Source organism: Maylandia zebra, linkage group LG18, assembly GCF_041146795.1.
Source record: "Maylandia zebra isolate NMK-2024a linkage group LG18, Mzebra_GT3a, whole genome shotgun sequence".
Lineage (NCBI taxonomy): Eukaryota > Metazoa > Chordata > Actinopteri > Cichliformes > Cichlidae > Maylandia > Maylandia zebra.
Window position 1 is genome coordinate 27,936,607 of NC_135184.1, and position 18,977 is coordinate 27,955,583.

The window sequence follows — 18,977 nt, forward strand, 5'->3', positions numbered from 1 at the left end:
TTTGCAGCTGTTACAGATAGATTAGTTATAATTTCACATCAATGTTTCCTTTAACTTTGCAGAGATATTCCCACGTGATGCTTCACTGAAACCAAAATGTTACCCATAGATCTCAAAGACCCCCTGTGGTTTCTCATTTTACCCCCCACCCAAAAAGACCTGCTGTTTCAGAGGGTTTAGAGATAACCTGAACTCCACCGAAGTATCCTCAATGAAGGGCTACTGAAGAGTCTTCTTGCAGGTTACAACCCTCGCACTTTCTATTTTACAGCTGCACAGTAAACAAACGTACAAAGACACAAACTCCGCTCCAGACTGTTTTATTTTTGGATGTTGAGGACATGTCCAGCTCGGTTAAATGATAGAAAACAAAGTCCCAAATCCACCAGCTATCATGGTCGCTGGTTTACTGGTCCTTCAACTCCTTCAGCCTCCTGATAGCGGACTTGACTGTGACAGCAGATGTTGTGCTGCAAGAGAAGTTGGGGGGGTGCAAAGACAATTATTAGCTTCTACAAACACAACATTCTCAATGTTTTTGAAGGACGGACACGTTGCTCTGTAGTGAGAACCACTTTGGTTTTTGTGAACTCGCCAAGACCAAGAACATTCACTTTTCTTTGAAGCCTTTTAGCATCAACGGAGAAACAAGCATTTCCATTTAAGTTATTGGTTTGTTACTTATTAGACTGAATGCAGTGTTGCTGTAATTCATTTTTATTTTTTAAACTTGCTGCTATCTATCCAGCCTCTGCCTTTCCTACCTGCTGGTTTCTCTCCAGGTTACTACTGTGCCAGTTCTTGATATTAGTAAGCTCCTTCTCTAGAGAAAACCTTGGCCAACAGCCTGATGCACTCAAGCACAAAATTCTTGGACTCAAGTTGTTAACAAGTCTTCCTCCTGCTATCTGGAATCTAAGGAAACCATGTGGAGAACTGGTTCATGTGCCACAGTCGAGCAAAACACCTACCATCACCAGCAGCAGGCCAAGATACGTAGAGCTGGAGTATCAGAAGCTCACCGGAGAGGGAGCTGGTTATATAGCTACATCACATTTGTCATGCACCATATAAATGCAAACTGCATGTAAAAAAGTGTGTGCACAGCACAAAGCTGGACACATACCCTTTAAATGATCACTCAGGCTGAGTAGATTGAATTTCAAAGTTTAATTAGGTCTCTAAGATGACTGGATACTTTTTTCAAAGTAATGTAGTGAGTGATATGAATGTTCACTGAGTCAACTCTGGCTTATTTATTTTAAAAGGACACAATTATTTACACCTGATGACCATTAAAGGCTTTAACACATCACACAGGTGTTCTGAGTGTGGAGGGGCACAATCAACGCAGGTGGAGGGTGAGCAGAAAACAAACAAAGAATCCTGCTTTCGCCGTGGGCACACTGTCACCCAAGTTAGAAAAACTTAATGATGAGAAGAAAAAAAAAAAAAAGACAAACAGCTGAGGGAATTTTTGAACCCCTTTTCTAATCATAACTTCAGCGTCTGCAGCAGTCGAATGACAGAATTAGACCAAAGAGGGAAAGTAACCTACTTGTAAGTCCAGGCACCTCCAGCCACTGTCTTTCTACAGGACCCACAGTGCCAGATTCCAACAGCCCTCCTCTTCATCTTGGTCTGTAAATACAAATTTGCATAGTGAGAACACAAAAGTGGAAACTCAACTTATCTGGACACATCCTTGAGCACTAGAATTATGTAATGTAAGCAGCGTAGTCTGCAGAAAGCATTTCTAACACTGACCAGGTCTTTGCTACTATACATTATGTGGGTGGTCTCCACTGTTGTCCTTACCTTTCCGCAGAAAGAGCAGGTGTACTTAGCATGCTGGGAGATCTCAATTTTCTTCACCATCTTCCTCAGCGACGCGCCATAACGCGTGCCATATTTACCAACGATCCCCACCTTCTTGGTGCGCTTGGCCTGTGGATAACATGAACACACAGTGAGAAAATACAGTAACCATGGGATTTTGTGGTTTAAAACTACAAGCAAATGGCTTCAGCATTCTGCCGTTACTACTACAGGAAGAAGTGTCGGGAGAAGCGCCCAGGGTGGCCCCAGAAAGCGAAAAAAAAAAAAACTACTTCTGACTATAATCCTGCAAAATCTGAGCAACAAGGGTGAAGAAGCTGCTGTGACCATTAGCCAGCCAACATAAGCTTCCTTTCAGCAGGTTAGCCAAAATGCTAACTAAAGTCAACTGAGCAGTTCTCGTTTAACTGTATCAAACGACCACTTTTTGGTGGGGCATTACACATTTCAGTTCGGACTTATTTAATTGTGGACGCTCAAAAGACCGGGACTTAAGGAGCTAGTGTCACTAGCCTGCCCGGTACTTGGAGCTCACACAGTTTAGCAATGGTGGCCGCCATTTCTGTCTCAATGGAGAATGAAAACATCGTTTTTACTGCTGATCCAATCCCAAAACGGACATAAATGAAGGCTAGGTATGGCAAAAAAGGTCAACACGAAACCTCCTAATAAGCGATTATATCATTTATAGCAGTGAAACTGTAAGATTGACAAGGATTAGGGTCGGAACAAGCTCTGCTCACCATCGTTTCAGTGGGAGACGTAGGTCCAAAGAGGGATTGCTTAACGCGCAGGCGCGATTTACTCAGTCCGTTCACGCTGCATTCTGGGACTTTGAGTTTTCGTAAAACGCAGACATTGTACAAAAACGTAAAAGTTCGCTTACGATAATATATATAAATATATTTTTTTAGCTCTGGTATTATAGCTAAATTAGAATTTTTGATAAAACAGCGTAATCTACGGAAAACTATAAATAAAAGATATTAACCCGTTACCATGGACGCTTAAGCTGATATGCGCATGCGTATTAATGTGGCGTACGACAACATCCCTGCGGCTGCGAGTTGAAGTCTTTGGTCAATTAGCTTGTCACGATGTGGCTTTTGTTGTTTGTGAATATTTAGCCCATTGAAAATATTATTAATTTAAAAGGAAGTTAAATGTTTTGCTATGAAGCTAACACGGAAACTGGTTCTTGCTAAGGCGAAGGCCTCCGACTTGGAGAGCGTGAAAAAACTGAACTGCTGGTAAGTGCATCCATTTTGGCATACCAGTAATTTTGTTGCCCTTTTAGTGATCATTGACGTGAACAGGTACCATTTGTGTTGTGTCTCCTATCTGTGGTAACGTTAGGTTACATCTTATTTTTGCAGGGGATGCAACTTGACTGATGTGAGTAGCAAACTTGGATGTCATGTTTACTCTGACAATTAATTTAGTGTTCATACTTAATGAAAGTTGCATGGATTCATGTGTCTTCTAAGATTTCTATCTTCGCTCAGATGCCAAACATTGAAGTGCTGACACTGAGGTAGGTCCCTTTGCCACACACATAAAATCATTTCACAGTCACAAATGCACAGACTCATTTGGGACGACCCAGTAACACCAGGCTATGATTCTCTTTCATCTGTCTGCAGTGTCAACAGCATCTTGTCTCTCTCTCCTCTGGCTGGCTGTCTGTCTCTGAGTGAACTCTACCTGAGAAGGAACATGATCCCCTCGCTCTCTGAGCTCTCTCACCTGAGACCGTTAACTCGTCTCAGAGTGCTCTGGCTAGCTGAGAACCCCTGCTGTGGAACCGATGCCACCCAGTATCGCCTCACAGTGCTTCGCTGCCTCCCTCGTCTCCAGAAACTCGATAACCAAGGTGACTGTGTGATGTTTTGGGGCCACACTACCGTCTGCTTACCTCGACTGTTTAAGCACTTTATTAGCAGCCACTCATCTTCCTCATGAAAAAGTTGAGGTTGAAAATCAGTGTCAGATCTAGGAAGTTGAATTGAAGTCTGACTCTTACTGTAGCTATACTTCAATGTTTCCTGTGTACAGTAGTGACAGATGATGAAATTTCACTGGCTCTCATGGAAGGTGAAGAGGTCACAACACCCCCAGGTAGTATCCAGAACCAGCATACAACCAACGGATTTCAGGATGCAGAGACAGAGAACGACCCTCTAAACTACAACATGGAGGAGACAAAGTAGGTCTTGTGGCCTGAAACAACTTATAGTTTGCAGAAAATGCGAAAACTGAAGTAAAATTAACAGAAGAAAATATTTCTGTTAACTTTTGTTTCTAGCAAAATCAGAGAAGAGCTGGGAATGAAGCCACTTTCCAGAGACAAGTTCTCTTCCCTTTCCTCTCCATCAACCAGAGAAAGCAAAACAATCAAAAAGGTAGCTCCTCTCATCACTGTGTCCCTTAAAATTTTTGTGGGCCTGGACTCTACTAAAGTAGCTTTGTATGACTCACAGTTCAAACAAACGCTCCTCTGTCTTGGGCTATAGCTTGGTGCCGCCTTTCAGTTCACAGAATGTCTGAAACGAGCTGCCTTGCCAGCTTTCTTTTGATTGGCCACCCCTCATGATCAAACGTTCAAGCATAGAAAGTGTATAAAAGATGTGTGTAACCGCCTCAGTTGTTTTCGGGACTCTGTATTTTGGAGCCTCCACTTTAGCTCTATGGCGATCTAGACTTTTCCACCATTTGGTTGGCATTATCAGCTGATGCTAGCAGCAGCATTTATAAGCTGTACATGTGTATCTCACAAAAACACATAACAAAAAATGAGCATTCAGTAACAGACTAAGGAAACTGTGCAATTTACTGTGCTAGCTATATCTTCACAGCAGACCATATCATTTTTTCAGACAGTTTATTCAATTATGGCAACAACTGACCAATACAATAGAAATGTAGAGTTTAGTGTCCCAAACTAGCAAAGTTGAAGTCTAACCAACCGAGTCCACGCCACTAACTTAAGGCCAAATGCAAATGGGTGAGTTACTGTTGGGTACTAGATTAGTCAATACTGCCATAACAGTACTACTGTGCCTTTTTTTTTTTTTTTTTGGCCTTTGGAGCATATTACCCTCCTAAGACCTGAACTCTTCCACGGCATGCATTTTTAACTTCTCTTTGATATTTGGGCATATTGGGACACGATGAATATAAAAACAAAAAATTACCAGATTTTTATTTTTTGTTTCTAAGTGAAATGAGAGCCACATATGAGGATATTTAAAAATATACGTTTAAAATTGATAGAACAGTAGCAGTATAATGTCCTCGTAAGTGGATATCAGGCCCTTGTAGAGCAAAATTGAGTAGTTTGGTCTAAATAACCCAAAATGTGACACCAGGTCCGAGGAGGTTAATGGTATTATCTAAGAAATAATGACCTGGTGCATAGTTGCATAGCACTAATTAGCAGTTATGTGTTTCTTTGTGGTGCACTCATACTGTTTATGGATCCAGTTTGCTAACCAAGCTTGGTAGCATTAGATGATAACTTGGCACTCCATCCTGTTAGTGGAATACTATCACTTAGAGTAGTATGAAGATGAGCTTTAAGGTTATAGGACTGCATGCCCTATGCAGATGATTACTTGAAACTGACCTTGCCTAATATTAGCATCCAGCACTGCAGGTGTGTATATAGGACAGATGATGTGGAAAAGCATAATAGAGCCAATAGATCTATTTATATTGTGAAATTCATTCAAACCTGGAATGTTTGGTTTGTAATCTGCCAGCTAACAATAAAACTTGTGTTTTCAGTCGCACGCTCTTGATGCCGTTTTGCTGCTGCTGAAAGATTTGGATGAAGAGGAGCTTCATGTTGTACACACCGCCACACAGAACAGACTTCAGATGTACACACTGGACTCAGAAAGGCTTACAAAGACACAGCAAACACAGAAAACTGCTGAAATCCAACATTGATACGTTTCACAGCATGCGCTCAGGGCTAACCCCATCCTTCCACATTTAACACTAAGCTCAGGTTCATAAAAGGTGCCCACTTTGTCCCATTAACATCTGCTTGCAATATGCATGGCATGTGACTACTTCAGTTCCAGCTTTCACATGTGGACTCATCAGTTCCCCTGCTGTCTTTTTATAGCTGCATGCCTTATTGCTTTGTAAGAACAAAAGATTGTATGTTTTGCTAAATGTAAATCTATTTCTGTAAAGAAAATAAACAGCAATGCATTAACTTTAAATGTTTTTATTTACATAGATGTTGGCTGTATACGTGAATGTCAGAGGTGCAAAAAATACATTTAATCTATAATTTAAACTGTTCAGAACCCTGGGGCTCACATCTTATTCCAATGTAACTGTGCTGCTGCACATCTGCGGGAAGAGATGATTCATAAGTCTGAAGTCTCGTCCACTCAGTCACCCTCTTCGTTCTCCAGGAAATCCATCAGTGTGCTTGCATCCACAGCAACAATCAGGTACTCTACTCCATCTGCTCCCTGAAGCAAAGCAAATAAATGTGATAAGCCCCAGGTACTGCAGACACTTAATGAATGAGAGTTGGGGAATTGTAAAGTGGAAGTCCACCTTGCGTGTCCGTATCAGTTTGTGGTCTCTGAACTCTGTCAGCTGAGTCCTCAGCGTGAGGTCAGAGTTCACCAAGAATGCCTCTCGACATCGCTGGTAGAAATCCTGGAATGACAATCCTGCACAGAGGACAAACTGTGATTACAAACTGCGCTAGAAAACGGGGACATAAAAGCCGAATGTGAATGCGCACCTGCGTATGAAGGATTATCTTTGTTTTCCAGCTGGAACTTGACCAGCAGTTTAAAGATTCCTCTGCAAAAAGAAAAACAAGCAGTTGAGTTTTCCCCCCCCAACAGCTCTGTACATAATGAGAGAGGTCAGACTCAAACAGAATTTAGAACAGAAATCAGAAATGAGTGAATAAAGTCACAGCAAAGACAATGGTTGTCCAAAAGAAACAATATCATTCTCAACAACAAACAACCATATTCCCTATGAGTATATACTTACTATTTTTCTTGGCTTCAGTGTCCTGGTAGAAAAACACTTGCTGTGTTTTCACTCTTGAAATAAAAGCTTCATAAACTCTTTGAAAAGCTACAAGTCTTGAAGCACTTCTCACAATAAGATTTGACTGTCGAGTCTGTACATGCAGTTTTTTGAAACTGGTCTGGGCCCATCTAAGACCACAGGTGAAAACACCTGTTGACCTTCTGCAGTTTGCACACAGACCAAATCTGGGAGTGGATGAATGATTGCAATCATCTATATTTACTCCCAACTAGATAATAACAGCTGCGTGGTGAAGATAACCTTTCTTTGATTTCTCAAGTGCCTTTAATATGTTTCAGCCACTGCTACTCAGAGACAAGCTACAGGAAATGTCAGGAAACACCTTCATCTCATCCCAGCCTGTGAGGCTTTGGTTCAATTATCTTTGCAGAATTGTTGTAATTCAGCCAGGTAATTTCACAGCATCTGTATCGGATTCAGGTCAGTCTTCATTTTGTTTTTCTGAAGCCATTCAGATGTGGACTTGCTGGTGTGTTTTGGATCATTATCCTGCTGCAGATCCCAAGTGCTCTTCAGCTTGAGGTCATGAAAAGATGGCCGGACATTCTCCTTCAGTATGTTTTGGTACACAGCAGGATTTATGGTTCCATTTACCACAGCAAGTCTTTCAGGTCCCGAGGCAGCAAAACAGCCCCAGAGGATCACACTTCCACCACCATATTTTACTGTTGCTATGATTTTCCTTTTCTGATATGTTGTGTTACTTTTACACCAGATGTAATGGAACACACACCTTCCAAAAAAGTTAAACTTTTGTCTTTTCAGTCCACAGAGTATTTTTCCAAAAGTCTTGGGGATCATCTGGGAAAACTGAAACAAGCCTTTACGTTCCTTTTATTCAGCAGAGGTTTTCGTCTTGGAGCTCTGCCATGCAGCCCATTTTTGCCCAGTCTCTTCCTTATGGTGGAGTCATGAACACTGACCTGAACTGAGGCAAGTGAGGCCTGCAGTTCTTTGGATGTTGTTCTGGGATCTTTTGTGACCTCTTGGATGCGGTGTTCTTGGGGTAATTTTGGTAGGCCGGCCACTCCTGGGAGGGTTCACCACTGTTCCATGTTTTTTTGCCATTTGTGGATAACAGCTCTCACTGTGGTTCGCTGGAGTCCCACAGGTCCCACCTCTTCCAGACTGAGAGATCTGAATTATTTCATTTCTCATTTGTTCCTGAATTTCCTTGGATTGTGGCGTGATGACTGGCTTTTGAGGATCTTCTAGTCTGCTCCACATTGTCAGGAAGGTCCTATTTAAGTGGGTTTGGATTTTTCCCCTTAATAAAGAAAACCTTTATTTTGAAAGTGCATTTTGTATTTACCCGTTTTATCTTTGTCTAATATTTAAATTTGTTTTATGATCTGAAAACTTTAAGTGGGACAAACATATAAATAGGAAATTAGGAAGAGGGCAAACACTTTTTACACCACTGTATTAGTGATGGGCAGGAGTGCAAAACACTATTGGATGACTTTGTGGAGTGGACTAGGAGGAATCACAAAGAAGCTAATATTCGAGCTAACATTTCTCATCTGATATGTCATATTTAGATCCTAGTATTTCAATAACTCATTAGCACCTCATTAAGCTCCTCCCATGGCTCTCTCCTTGTTCATTTAGACAGAAGATTAAAAACAACTACCCAGTAGGTCTTTGGAGTTACCTTGCATTGGGTGTTAAGCTGCGAAGCACATGTGTGAGGGAGGACAGAGCCAGAGCGCCAGTCTGCTGCACCAGGAGGGAGTTTTCATACGATGTCTCCTCCGAGTAGTGCTGGAACGTCACACATTCCCACCACAGCCAGTTAAACTGGCTCTGCTTCAACTGGTCCCACACTGAAAACAAGCAGGATGTATTCAGGATAGATTTCAACAGAATTACCACCTCAGTGCAGACTATTATGAACACCCACCCAGTGGAGCATTGATGTGGTCTAAAGAAGCCACCATGTGCAAGTTTGGCAGGGATGCCAGCTGCCCCAGTGCACTCTGGGTCTTCTCTCCTCGCAGCGTGGGTCCGTCTATATTATGGATGAGCAGGTACACGTGCAGATCTGGGCCTGTGAGGACATCGGTGTAAAACATGCGGTACAACCACACATGCTTGGGATGCACAGGAGCTTGATGGGCTTACTGTCTTTTAAGGTCTGGGAGATAAACTGGATCTGGTCCGAGGGGGTTCGGAAAGTTCCCTGGTGATCCAGAACCTCACACGTCAGCGCGTTTAATATCTGTGAGAATTTAATTTTCATGATCAGGGATATTTATTTTATTATGCAATTTATGCAAAATATTTTCGTGTGTGTGTGTGTGTGTGTGTATACTGACTGATTTAAGAGTAATGGAAGGGAAAAATCCATTAACCACAAGGTGAATTTCTTGCGACAGATGAGACTCCCTGAAGTCTTCCAGCAGAGCTTTTTTGCTTCCCAGACCATAGACCAGCACGCTGAATCCCAGCCTACACACAGACCGGCACAGACACTTTGTACTGCTCTTAAAACACCAGAAAATGCACACAACTACGTTGCAACCTCACTTACTGTAACTGTAACATCCATTTGCTAAAGTGGATTCTGTGTTTGTCGTGCAGCTGCTGGATCTCTTTTGAGTAGCAGGATTGTTTTCCCTCCAGAAGTCGGACCAACGTTTCCTACAAAAACAAAAATAAAGATAAATTCACACTAAATCTATTAGGAAAGCAGCTCATTTACAATGTTTCAAAATGCAGTTAAAAACAAACCCTGTCAAGTTTAGGGGTGTTCAAACGCTCCAGAGTTCGGTCTGACGTCAACACTTTCGAGCTGCCGTGAGCTTCGAAGTACTCCTCAACCATACTGGGCTGGTTCTGAGGTTCAGGCGTGCTCTTGCTCTTCTTGGCAGGAGTCTTGTAGAGAGCTGCTGATAAACCTTTACTGGGTGTTCTCGGGGTGGTCACGTTCTCTTTATCCTCTTTCTTTCCTTTCTGCTCTTCCTCCAGCCCATCTTCATCCTCCTCCTCACCCGAGTCAGAGGGTGAAAGCTCGCTGTCGCTGTCTGACCGCAAGCTTGGAGCTAAAAAAACAAACAAACAAACAAAACATTTAGATTAGAGGAAAGGTGAAATTTCACTTAGAATGAATTGAATTATTCCCAGTCAGACTCACTTGCTATTCTCTTCCTGAGCCTGTGTGGTGTTGTAGAGACAAACTGGACCTTTTTGCTCTGCCGTTAAGTAAAAATAAAATAAAATTCTTAAGTTGGCACCAGAGGTTGCTGGCTTTGGACTTTAAGAAGTTTAAAGGTTTCTATGGTCTCACCTTCTGTGGTGTTCTGCTTTCACCTCTAAGGTCTGAAATAGAAGAAAAGAAAATACTTAACTGTGAGAAAATGAGCAAAAAGATGAGTATACGGAAAAGATGATGAACGTTTATTGTACTCACTCCGCCCCGTTCGACTGGGGGTTGAGGGTTCAAAGTTTGGGGTCGCGCTGAAGCTCACGCTTTTTCCAGGAGTCCGAGCCAGCTCACTTGCTGTTTATGAAAAATGTGCAACACAAAATGAGCATATACGATGTCTAAAGAAAGAACTGGAAGGAGATGTATAATATGCAAATGTTTTCCGATCTATGTGAGAAGACAATGGAGGCTCTCACCGGTTTGGGCCATGCTGTGGCTGCGTTTGACTTTCTGAAAGGTAAAGATGGAGGATCCAGCCACTCTTGACAAGCCATCTTCATCTTCTGTAAATCCAAGAGAAAACTGGTCATTTTAAAATGAATTTAAACAAGAAAGAAAGAAAAAGCCTCAGATATTTTCATGCATTTATACGAAGCTAAAATTTCACAGCATTATGAATGTTCAAATTTCCCACCAAAAATTATATGCCTATATGCCAGTATTGATAAGCATATAATATGTCAATATCAGCGATATAGTCCATCTTACAAACACACTTAATGTGTGCAATGGAGTGAAACTGAGGTGTACAGAAAGTCTCCTGCCATAATCATAAGTACCTCTGTGACAGGAATATTTTTTACAAGGCTTTTGTAGGGATTTGAGCTAACTATATGCAGTCTCTGTCACTAAGTTGAATTTCAGCTGGTGAACCAGCACTTGCTAAATTCCACATTTGTACTTTGCCTGAAAATCAGCCAACGTCTGTCTGCATTTTTCCAAACGTATTTGGGTAAATCTACAAAGAGCAGTAAAGAGCTGAGTCAGCAGCATCGTCAGCTGATCACGGTCTGTCTGCAAAGAAAACAAACCTCCCGGTGAAGAAAGTCATTACCCCTGCTCAGCACTCACCTTCTGCGTTATCTGTTCCTAAAGCTTGGACATAATCCTGCTCATCGTGGACTCCATTTTCATCTCCATCATGTTCCGCATCCTCTCTGCATCCCCGTCGTCCAGCCGGGCTCTTAAACTTTACCATCTTCTGAACGGACCCGGCGATGCTCTGCGCACCTTATGGAGGTACGCACAGTACAGAAAGCAGAGTCAGAGAGACACAGAAGTGCTCGTAAACTAACATTTCTACAGTAGCAGAGCATCCATACCCTCCTGCTTGTCCACGATGTGCTCCAGGACATCGCCATCCCCGATGAACTTCACCTCCAGCACACTCATGACTAAAGATAATAATGACAACCAGCACGACTTTAGTTAGTTGCTCGTAACACTACAACATATAATTTGCTTTTCAGAGGTGTAGATGCTAACGCAGGTTTTCAGTCAGTGCGTTTCTATTCACGAACAGTGAAGGGCGGCCATTCTTCTCAAACAGCGAGAAGCAGCCCTGCTTCAACCAGCGGCCACACGCCGAAAGTCCAAATAAAAGTGGGAAATAAAAACAGAAACGCGTCTAAAGCGACACAACTTACTGTACAGCGTCAGTACCGCCACATGAAAATGTAAACACGACTTTCACACAGTGACAGCAAGGCAGTGTGCCGCTGGGACAAGTTTCCGCGCCATCCCGCTGAAGTTTTTAAACCACGTGACAAGTGAAAGGTCATTCAGTGGCCAACTGGAACGCTGCTTCCAGCTAAAACCACATTTCCCAAAATGCACTTCGAACATCAGCTCAGTCTGTGCGGCTAAAACCCTACAGGGGAAGGGTTTTTACCGACTGATTAATTATTATATTTTCAATAAGTAATGTAGGTTACTATTAATGCGAATGATGTATTTTCTGTAATATTTTAAAAAAAAAACATTTATCACCAAGATATTTTTTACGTGTCCGTTCAAACGCTGGCACTTATTTATTCATAGATTACAGAAAAATAGAAGATTAAAGGGGACCAAGAAAATCTTTATTTTGATAGAAAAAATAAATCACAAAAGTTTGCAGTTGTATATAAAGGGTCATTCATAAACATTTATTAGCATTGGTATTAACAGCTGATAGCACAAGTGATATGACTTTCTATTAAGTCATCACTAGCTAGGTCTCCTTGCAGACAGTGAAAAACAGGTGCAGAACACAAAAATTAATTTTAAAGACATAACATTAGTGCAACATGGTTTCTGTTACAGTATGAAACTTCTGAAGCCCACAGTGAGAATATTTTCATTAATTATATGTTTTACCATCAAGATGGCACATCTCACTAACAAAGAAGGAATCGCTGTATGTGTTTCTAATGTGTAAATTATTTGGAATGAGTCTCTATATATCTCACTTGTCCCAAAGAGACAAGAAGGGGGAGACATTGTCCAGCTCTTCACCACCCGCGAGTGGGCGTCCACTTCCCTACCAGACGACCCTTGGAGTGTACATGGTACACAGGATGCATCACTGCTGTTGCACATGACTGCAGAAAAAAAGACATTGTCTGACAACAGGAAAATGTACAATAAAACTGATGTGTCAATAAGATGTACTATAAATCATTCAGTACTAACATGGTAGGGAATCAGTGTGAGCAGAGAGCCCAGGGGGTATTTGCTGTAGTCCAGTTGTCCTGAGATGGGCTCCACTCGTCCATGCTCCTGGGTCATAGACAACAACCTGGAGGGACACGGCAGTCACATTTAACATTGGTACTGAGAGTAAAAGAGAAAAAAGATACTAAAATAGACTGAGATTTTTTTCCCCAGAGCATTACTTGAGGTTTGGATGCCCCTCGATCACAGCGTATCCAGTGGGAAGTTTTTCAGCTCCGTCCAAACTGAGAGAGACAAGCAAGAGTAGGTGAAAGGTTAAGTTACATGGTTGTTCCAAAACAGAGCTTACACTGATGATAGCAGTGATGAGTAAAACAAAAAACAGAACTTAGGGGATAGGTATTAGCTCCCATTGAATGAAGTTGAACCCACCTGATTCCAGCCCATCCACAGTCAATCAGGAGCTGGTTCCTGTGTGGACAGTGACCAATGACTCTTGTGAGAACCCTCACAGCCACGTCCTCCATACAGCATGAGCCAATCATAGACTGCTGCACATCTGCATGCCACAAACATGCATTTAAAAGAAATTGTAATTTAAAGGCCCTTTTGAAAAATATATTTTAAGTGTGACATGTCTCCCGACTATTCCTCAGCTCAAAATACCAATAAGGTCATTTATCCTGCCATACCTATAGACTGTTTAATAAACCTCTGCTCTAAACAGGCCGTTTCAGCGCCTGTAGCTTTAAACATTGTCGGGTCCCGAAGTCAACTAGAAACATGTCGGGCAAGTAGACAAAACTACGAGGCAGCTATGTGTCATGACCTTAAGAGGACAGTACTGTCGGGGACTGTTTTTATAGGGCAAAGGGCTCTTTTGATTCTACGCTTCCCATCTGATGTGAAGTCAAAGGGCGTGGTCTTTGTCATGTTTACTGAGTCACGCTGGGAATATTGAATATACACAACAAATAACGAAAAAGTGGATTTTACACGTCACCTTTAAACTAGGAAACAGTGGGTCTATGTGTACACACCATAGAAGACGTAGTTTCCTGGGTGGACCTCGCTCAGCTGCGCCATGTCTTTGACTGGATGGCTACAGGAAGGGGTGGAGCCAATGCTGGACTTACAGGTGATGCCAACAGCCCTCAGTCTGACACAAAAACAATCCCAAAACAAACAAACAAAAAACCAGTTGAAAGTTAATGCAGAATTATTCTCCCAGATGGCTCCAAAAGAGAGTCAATCACACCCATGAGAAAATGCTTAAATTTAGAGCAGAAACATGTTTACAGTCTGGTGCAAAACATGGGATACATCATTTTTAGATATGATGTATGATTTTTTTGTTGCTTCTGGAAACAAAGCTGCGTGACTCAATACAAGAAACCTGTGGGCTGTGAAACCAAAACAAAGATGTTAAAACAGCTTATAAAAACTAATTTTCAAGAGTATGAGCAACAGCTGTTATGTCGTGTGCGTTCTTAAATAGCCAGTGAGATAAAATTATTGATTAGAGCAGCTTTAATGAGTCAGTGTATTTTTTTTAAGCTTTCAGCTTACTTTTCCATGAACTGCAGAGTCAGTTTGGTGGTTTCCTGGGCAACAGCCTGTATTTGCTCAACTCCTGTGCAGTAATAGGTATTCCCACAGTGGGCGTACACTCCTGTAAGTTCCACGCCCTCCGTCTTAGCGATGGCTTCAGCCAGTTTGAGCGCTCCTGGCTCCGAGTGCAGGACGCCAGCTATGACAAAGAGCCGACACATGATCAATCCTCGTGTTAACAGAGAAGTGAAGTGTAGCTCAGGCACTTATGATTAAATCTATCGTGGTTTCCCTGCACGTTTACCTCTCCCATTGCCACAGTCGAGTTTGAGCCAGGCGTGCCACTGCCGGCCATCTTTCAGGGGTCTTTTTCGGAGCTGCTCCAAAGCATCAGGATGGTCCAATAAAATCTGGAAGAGATCCAGTCTCTCTGACAGGGCTGCACAACGCTCTACCTAAAGACACACAGAGACATACATTAAAAATGGCACAGAGAGCACAGCTGGGACATTAACAACTAACAAATATAAAAGTGATGAGAAATTATGTCAAAGTAATGGCATAGAACTGGAGCTATTTTACATGCAAGTGCTATGGCGATATACATGTATCATATATTTACATATATGTATTGTTTCTAGTGATAATATTACTAAATATGATTCATACATTTTCAGCAGGCTCAGTTATTAATAATATATTTTTCCATTTCTAATGTTTTACAGCTTTTATGATTTCACAGAATATAAAACAAGGACACATTTAAAGTGTGAGCTGAGAGAACCTTATCAAAGGGAATAGAGTAGGCATAGAGGATGTCATCATATCCATGGTCAGCATAGAAACAGGCCTCTGCCAGGGTGGAAACCACTATGCACCTCTGTGATCCACCCGTCATAATGTCAGCACACTCACTAGACACACACAGAGACCTCATCAGAATCCTGTATACGCAGCAAGTCTGTAAGCATGTGCTGTGTGCGTGTCTATGCATGAGCGTATGAATCCATACAGGGTTTTGTGGGTCTTCATGTGTGGACGAAGCTGGACTCCCAGTTTCTGGCAGCGCTCGATCATCCTCTGGGCATTCCTCTTCGCTTTGTCCACGTCCACCACAAAAGCAGGAGTACACAGGGCTGAGAGAGGATCTCCCTCCATACTGGCAGCACTGGAGTGCACACGCACGCACGCACGCACACACACACACACACACACACACACACACACACACACACACACACACACACACACACACACACAAAGCACTTCAGATATTTCCCATGCAATTAAATTCTATTGCATGATTGGCTCAACCAGCATATTTCAATAGTTATATTTATAAGTATCTGCTATACATGCACGAATCAGCAAGTAAACTTCATCACACTTGGGTGTAGTTTTGCAACGTCTCTGATTATGTAACGCAGCGCACTTTGAACTTTGACAACACTAACTTAAACTTAAACACTAACTTTACAAATGCACTGCAACTCATCAAATCGTATGTGATCCAATTCACTCTTTAAGCAGTTTTTTATTCCTCCTCTTTTTGGTACTATAAAGACCTTCCGATAATATTATCGTGCATCATAACGATAGATAAATTAAAATCATACTGCTTTCGAATCTGCATAATAGCGTTTGTGAAACAGTGAGGGAACCACCAGCACATTAACAAGCATCGGAAACAACAACAATAACAACAAAAAATGCAGAAATATGCAGCACAAACCACAGCTTACCTTTTCAAAACAGCGAATTTGTTTTTTCTATGGAAGTTCCGATCACATTACTACGGTGTCCTCGAGGAGTCAAAAATAATGAAAAAAGTACAATCAGGGAGAACCTTTTGCAAATCATAAAATAAATCATAGAAAAAAAAAATCTAATATAGAAGCATAGTAGCATATAATACAGTAGCAGGAACAGAGCAGGAGGGAAATAGAGAGATAGCGAGCCAGGGACAACAACAAGAGACAACATCGTCACGTTAGAAAGGTATAGTCATCATCCACAACTATTTTCAGTTGCGGATGAAAAAGGATTCAGAAAGTTTATCCATGCAGTGAATCCCATGTTTGCGATTCCAAGCAGGAAAACACTCTCCCAGAAATCATCCCAGACCTATATGACAGAGAATGTGTATCTTCTTCTTGTTTTGCATATTTTAATTTATGTTTTATTGTGCTGTGGTTTGCAGTGTTTTGTGTTGTTTCACTTGAAAATTTGTTTAAAAGGAAAAAGCAGAACATTTAAAAGGTTAAAAGTTGAAATGTAATTTTTTTTTTTGTATTTTATAATTTATTTATTAGATTTTATGTGGAGTGAATAAATAAAAGTATACTTACGGTGGCCCCTAGAGACAAAGCACTTACAAACTCCAAAACACAATGGAAATGCTCCAGGATCATAGTGGCTACACAAGACAGGAAGTACTAACGACCAGATTTGGTGTGGTAGTAACAGGTAAATGGACTTTTTTTTTAAATCATTTGAATATATATGAGTGTTTGTGTATAAATACACAAACAATACACATATGTTTCAATTGTGTAATTTAAGGTAGCTCTGTTTTGAAAGTTCAGTTAATGCAAGCAATGTGTTTTGGAGTCTAAGGTCTGTTAATGGCTGCATCAAAGCATTTTTTTGTTTTTGATGCAAGCTACCCAGAGTCATGCGCCCAGCTTGGGAATTCCTTCACACTGTCATCTATCCCAGGAACAGATGAATCCCAGGAAATGAACCAAATATGATCAAATGAATGAGGGCTCATTTAGCTGTGATGGAAGTGTAAAATGTTGCTCATAAAGGTGCATGAAATGATCTTAGAGGGAGATTCCCTCTTGCCACTTTTCCAAAGTGTTGATGTATGAGATAATCATCAATTCATCAGTTTTTTAAAGTTAAGATTTTTTTAAATGTGATTTAAACCCACACCAAATAGCTTTAAAATCCTTTGTTTAAAGTTAGAATGTGAAGCGACCCCCCCCCCCCCCCACCCCCCACCACTGCGTTGTTATCGGATTTCCATGATGGCTGGTGAGCTATGCTAATTTAAATGGCACACGGCTATCAGAATGGTCACGTGTCTGTCTTATTAACGAACATTACAGGTGATCACGCGCGGTGAGTTACAGCCAGCAAGGAGTCAGGCAGTTTTTGTGTGCATGTCTGTGCACGTGGACATTTTTATAGCTTTGTTTTGTCTTCACAGAGTCGTTTTCTCATTCATCCAGCGCACCACTCACCCTTTTTATTTATTTATGTATTTATTTATTTATTTATTTATTCTTTAGCTTTTTTAAATGCTGATGGAAATAAAGCATTTGCCAGTTTCCCACAACTGCTTTTACTTTGAAAGCTGGGCCCAGAAGTATTATTTTATCCTGCAGTAATCCACAGGTCACATCGCTGCTTGGTGCCAGAATAATTATGCCGATGCACTAACCAAAAATGAAACTCAATGCTTTACAATCCCGTTGCCTCCAGATATGAAAACAGCCCTTTAGGGTTAAATATTCAAATCTCAGACACGGATTCCCTGTCAGAATAAATATTTCAAGCTTTCTGTTAACCTGTCACCAAATTTACATTTTGAACATTTGATTTTCAGTATGATTGTTCAAATCTATAGATTTTGCATCTCTATCATAGATAGCTTGGCCAATAAAGGCCTGAAACTGTTCCCCAAGTGACTCCCCCCCCCCCCCCCCCCCCCCCCAAAAAAAAACAAAACAACAACAACAACAACAAAAAAGCAGCACAGAGAAACCTGCAGCACTTTTGGCAGTAATAACTTGAAGCAATGATGTTCTGTATGATTTTATTGCTGTTTCACATCACTGTGGAGGAATTTTGGTCCACTCTTCTTTACAATGTTGCTTCAGTTTATTGAAGTTTGGGGGTATTTGTTTATGCACATCTCTCTTAAGGTCGCACCAACGGATTTCCATCAGGTTAAGGTCTGAACTTTGTCATTGCATTGAGCTTCTGGAATACTCTTCCCCTGTCAGTGAGGGAAAGTGCAAGTCTCCCTATCTTTAAGAGTCACTTAAAAGGGTGGCTGAGGCACACGCAAACATGTGATCATGTTTAATCATGCTTTATGTTGGACGTGAAAAAGAGTTAGTGTATTACAAAAAGGGAAACAACTATTAGTGTAATGGGTCAGTGCAATATCAGGACAGTCAGGGCATGTGTGGGGTTTGTGCAATATAACTGATGTGTTTCCGTTATTGTTATCTGTATTGTCCTCTGTTTTCCACTCTTCTTGTCATTGTTTGTTCTAATTTAATGTGATCACTGTTTTTGTCCTGTTATTGTTGTCTCTGTATGTTTTTACTAATTTGTGTGTAACACCAACCTGCCAGAGGGTCTGCAGATGGAAATTAGCCCAAGGCTATAATCTGTATTAAACTGATGAGAAGCTGTGTTCACCCCAGAAAGCTCCCAGAAATTTGGGCAAATGTCTGCTGTGAAATTTTTAGCCAAACCAAATTGCAGGTCAGTTTCAAGCTGAAAATTATGCAAGTAGTCCAAACCGTTCCTGAGATGCAGAAATGTTTTCACATACACAAAATTCAACGATTGTGCCTCCAAACAAATTACACTTACAAATGCTTGTACCACA

At 41.3% G+C, this 18,977-nt stretch overlaps 4 protein-coding genes across 5 annotated transcripts; 1 reads left to right on the forward strand and 3 right to left on the reverse strand.

Annotated features, from left to right (window-relative positions):
- Positions 1-304: 304 nt before the first annotated feature.
- On the reverse strand, positions 305-2,740 carry rpl37a (ribosomal protein L37a). Its single transcript, XM_004565417.5, has 4 exons — positions 2,583-2,740; positions 1,819-1,947; positions 1,559-1,641; positions 305-470 (listed from the first exon to the last, which is right to left on the reverse strand). Exons 1-4 carry the CDS (start codon positions 2,583-2,585, stop codon positions 407-409), a joined length of 279 nt encoding a protein of 92 aa, XP_004565474.1. The 5' UTR covers positions 2,586-2,740; the 3' UTR covers positions 305-406.
- Positions 1,326-6,064, forward strand: cfap410 (cilia and flagella associated protein 410). The gene is made up of 8 exons (XM_023153295.3): positions 1,326-1,361; positions 3,046-3,089; positions 3,216-3,234; positions 3,327-3,373; positions 3,483-3,712; positions 3,895-4,045; positions 4,145-4,241; positions 5,626-6,064. Exons 4-8 carry the CDS (start codon positions 3,345-3,347, stop codon positions 5,788-5,790), a joined length of 672 nt encoding a protein of 223 aa, XP_023009063.3. The 5' UTR covers positions 1,326-1,361; positions 3,046-3,089; positions 3,216-3,234; positions 3,327-3,344; the 3' UTR covers positions 5,791-6,064.
- orc2 (origin recognition complex, subunit 2) lies at positions 6,061-11,904 on the reverse strand. The gene is made up of 16 exons (XM_014409574.3): positions 11,788-11,904; positions 11,464-11,535; positions 11,213-11,371; positions 10,558-10,644; positions 10,346-10,435; positions 10,223-10,254; positions 10,070-10,127; positions 9,667-9,977; positions 9,467-9,576; positions 9,252-9,384; positions 9,058-9,154; positions 8,837-8,983; positions 8,588-8,759; positions 6,611-6,672; positions 6,418-6,536; positions 6,061-6,329 (listed from the first exon to the last, which is right to left on the reverse strand). The coding sequence occupies exons 2-16, from the start codon at positions 11,531-11,533 to the stop codon at positions 6,246-6,248; spliced, it is 1,731 nt and encodes a 576-aa protein (XP_014265060.3). The 5' UTR covers positions 11,534-11,535; positions 11,788-11,904; the 3' UTR covers positions 6,061-6,245.
- Positions 11,905-12,200: 296 nt separating this feature from the next.
- Positions 12,201-16,194, reverse strand: zgc:162816 (D-serine dehydratase). Of its 2 annotated transcripts, none has more exons than XM_004565418.5 (10): positions 16,090-16,194; positions 15,360-15,515; positions 15,132-15,261; positions 14,652-14,802; positions 14,366-14,546; positions 13,837-13,955; positions 13,229-13,355; positions 13,018-13,080; positions 12,815-12,920; positions 12,201-12,723 (listed from the first exon to the last, which is right to left on the reverse strand). In XM_004565418.5, the coding sequence occupies exons 2-10, from the start codon at positions 15,503-15,505 to the stop codon at positions 12,634-12,636; spliced, it is 1,113 nt and encodes a 370-aa protein (XP_004565475.3). In that variant the 5' UTR covers positions 15,506-15,515; positions 16,090-16,194; the 3' UTR covers positions 12,201-12,633. The 2 variants fall into 2 exon arrangements, with proteins under 2 accessions (XP_004565475.3, XP_076732991.1); XM_076876876.1 differs by having other exon boundaries at positions 12,201-12,744.
- Positions 16,195-18,977: the final 2,783 nt, after the last annotated feature.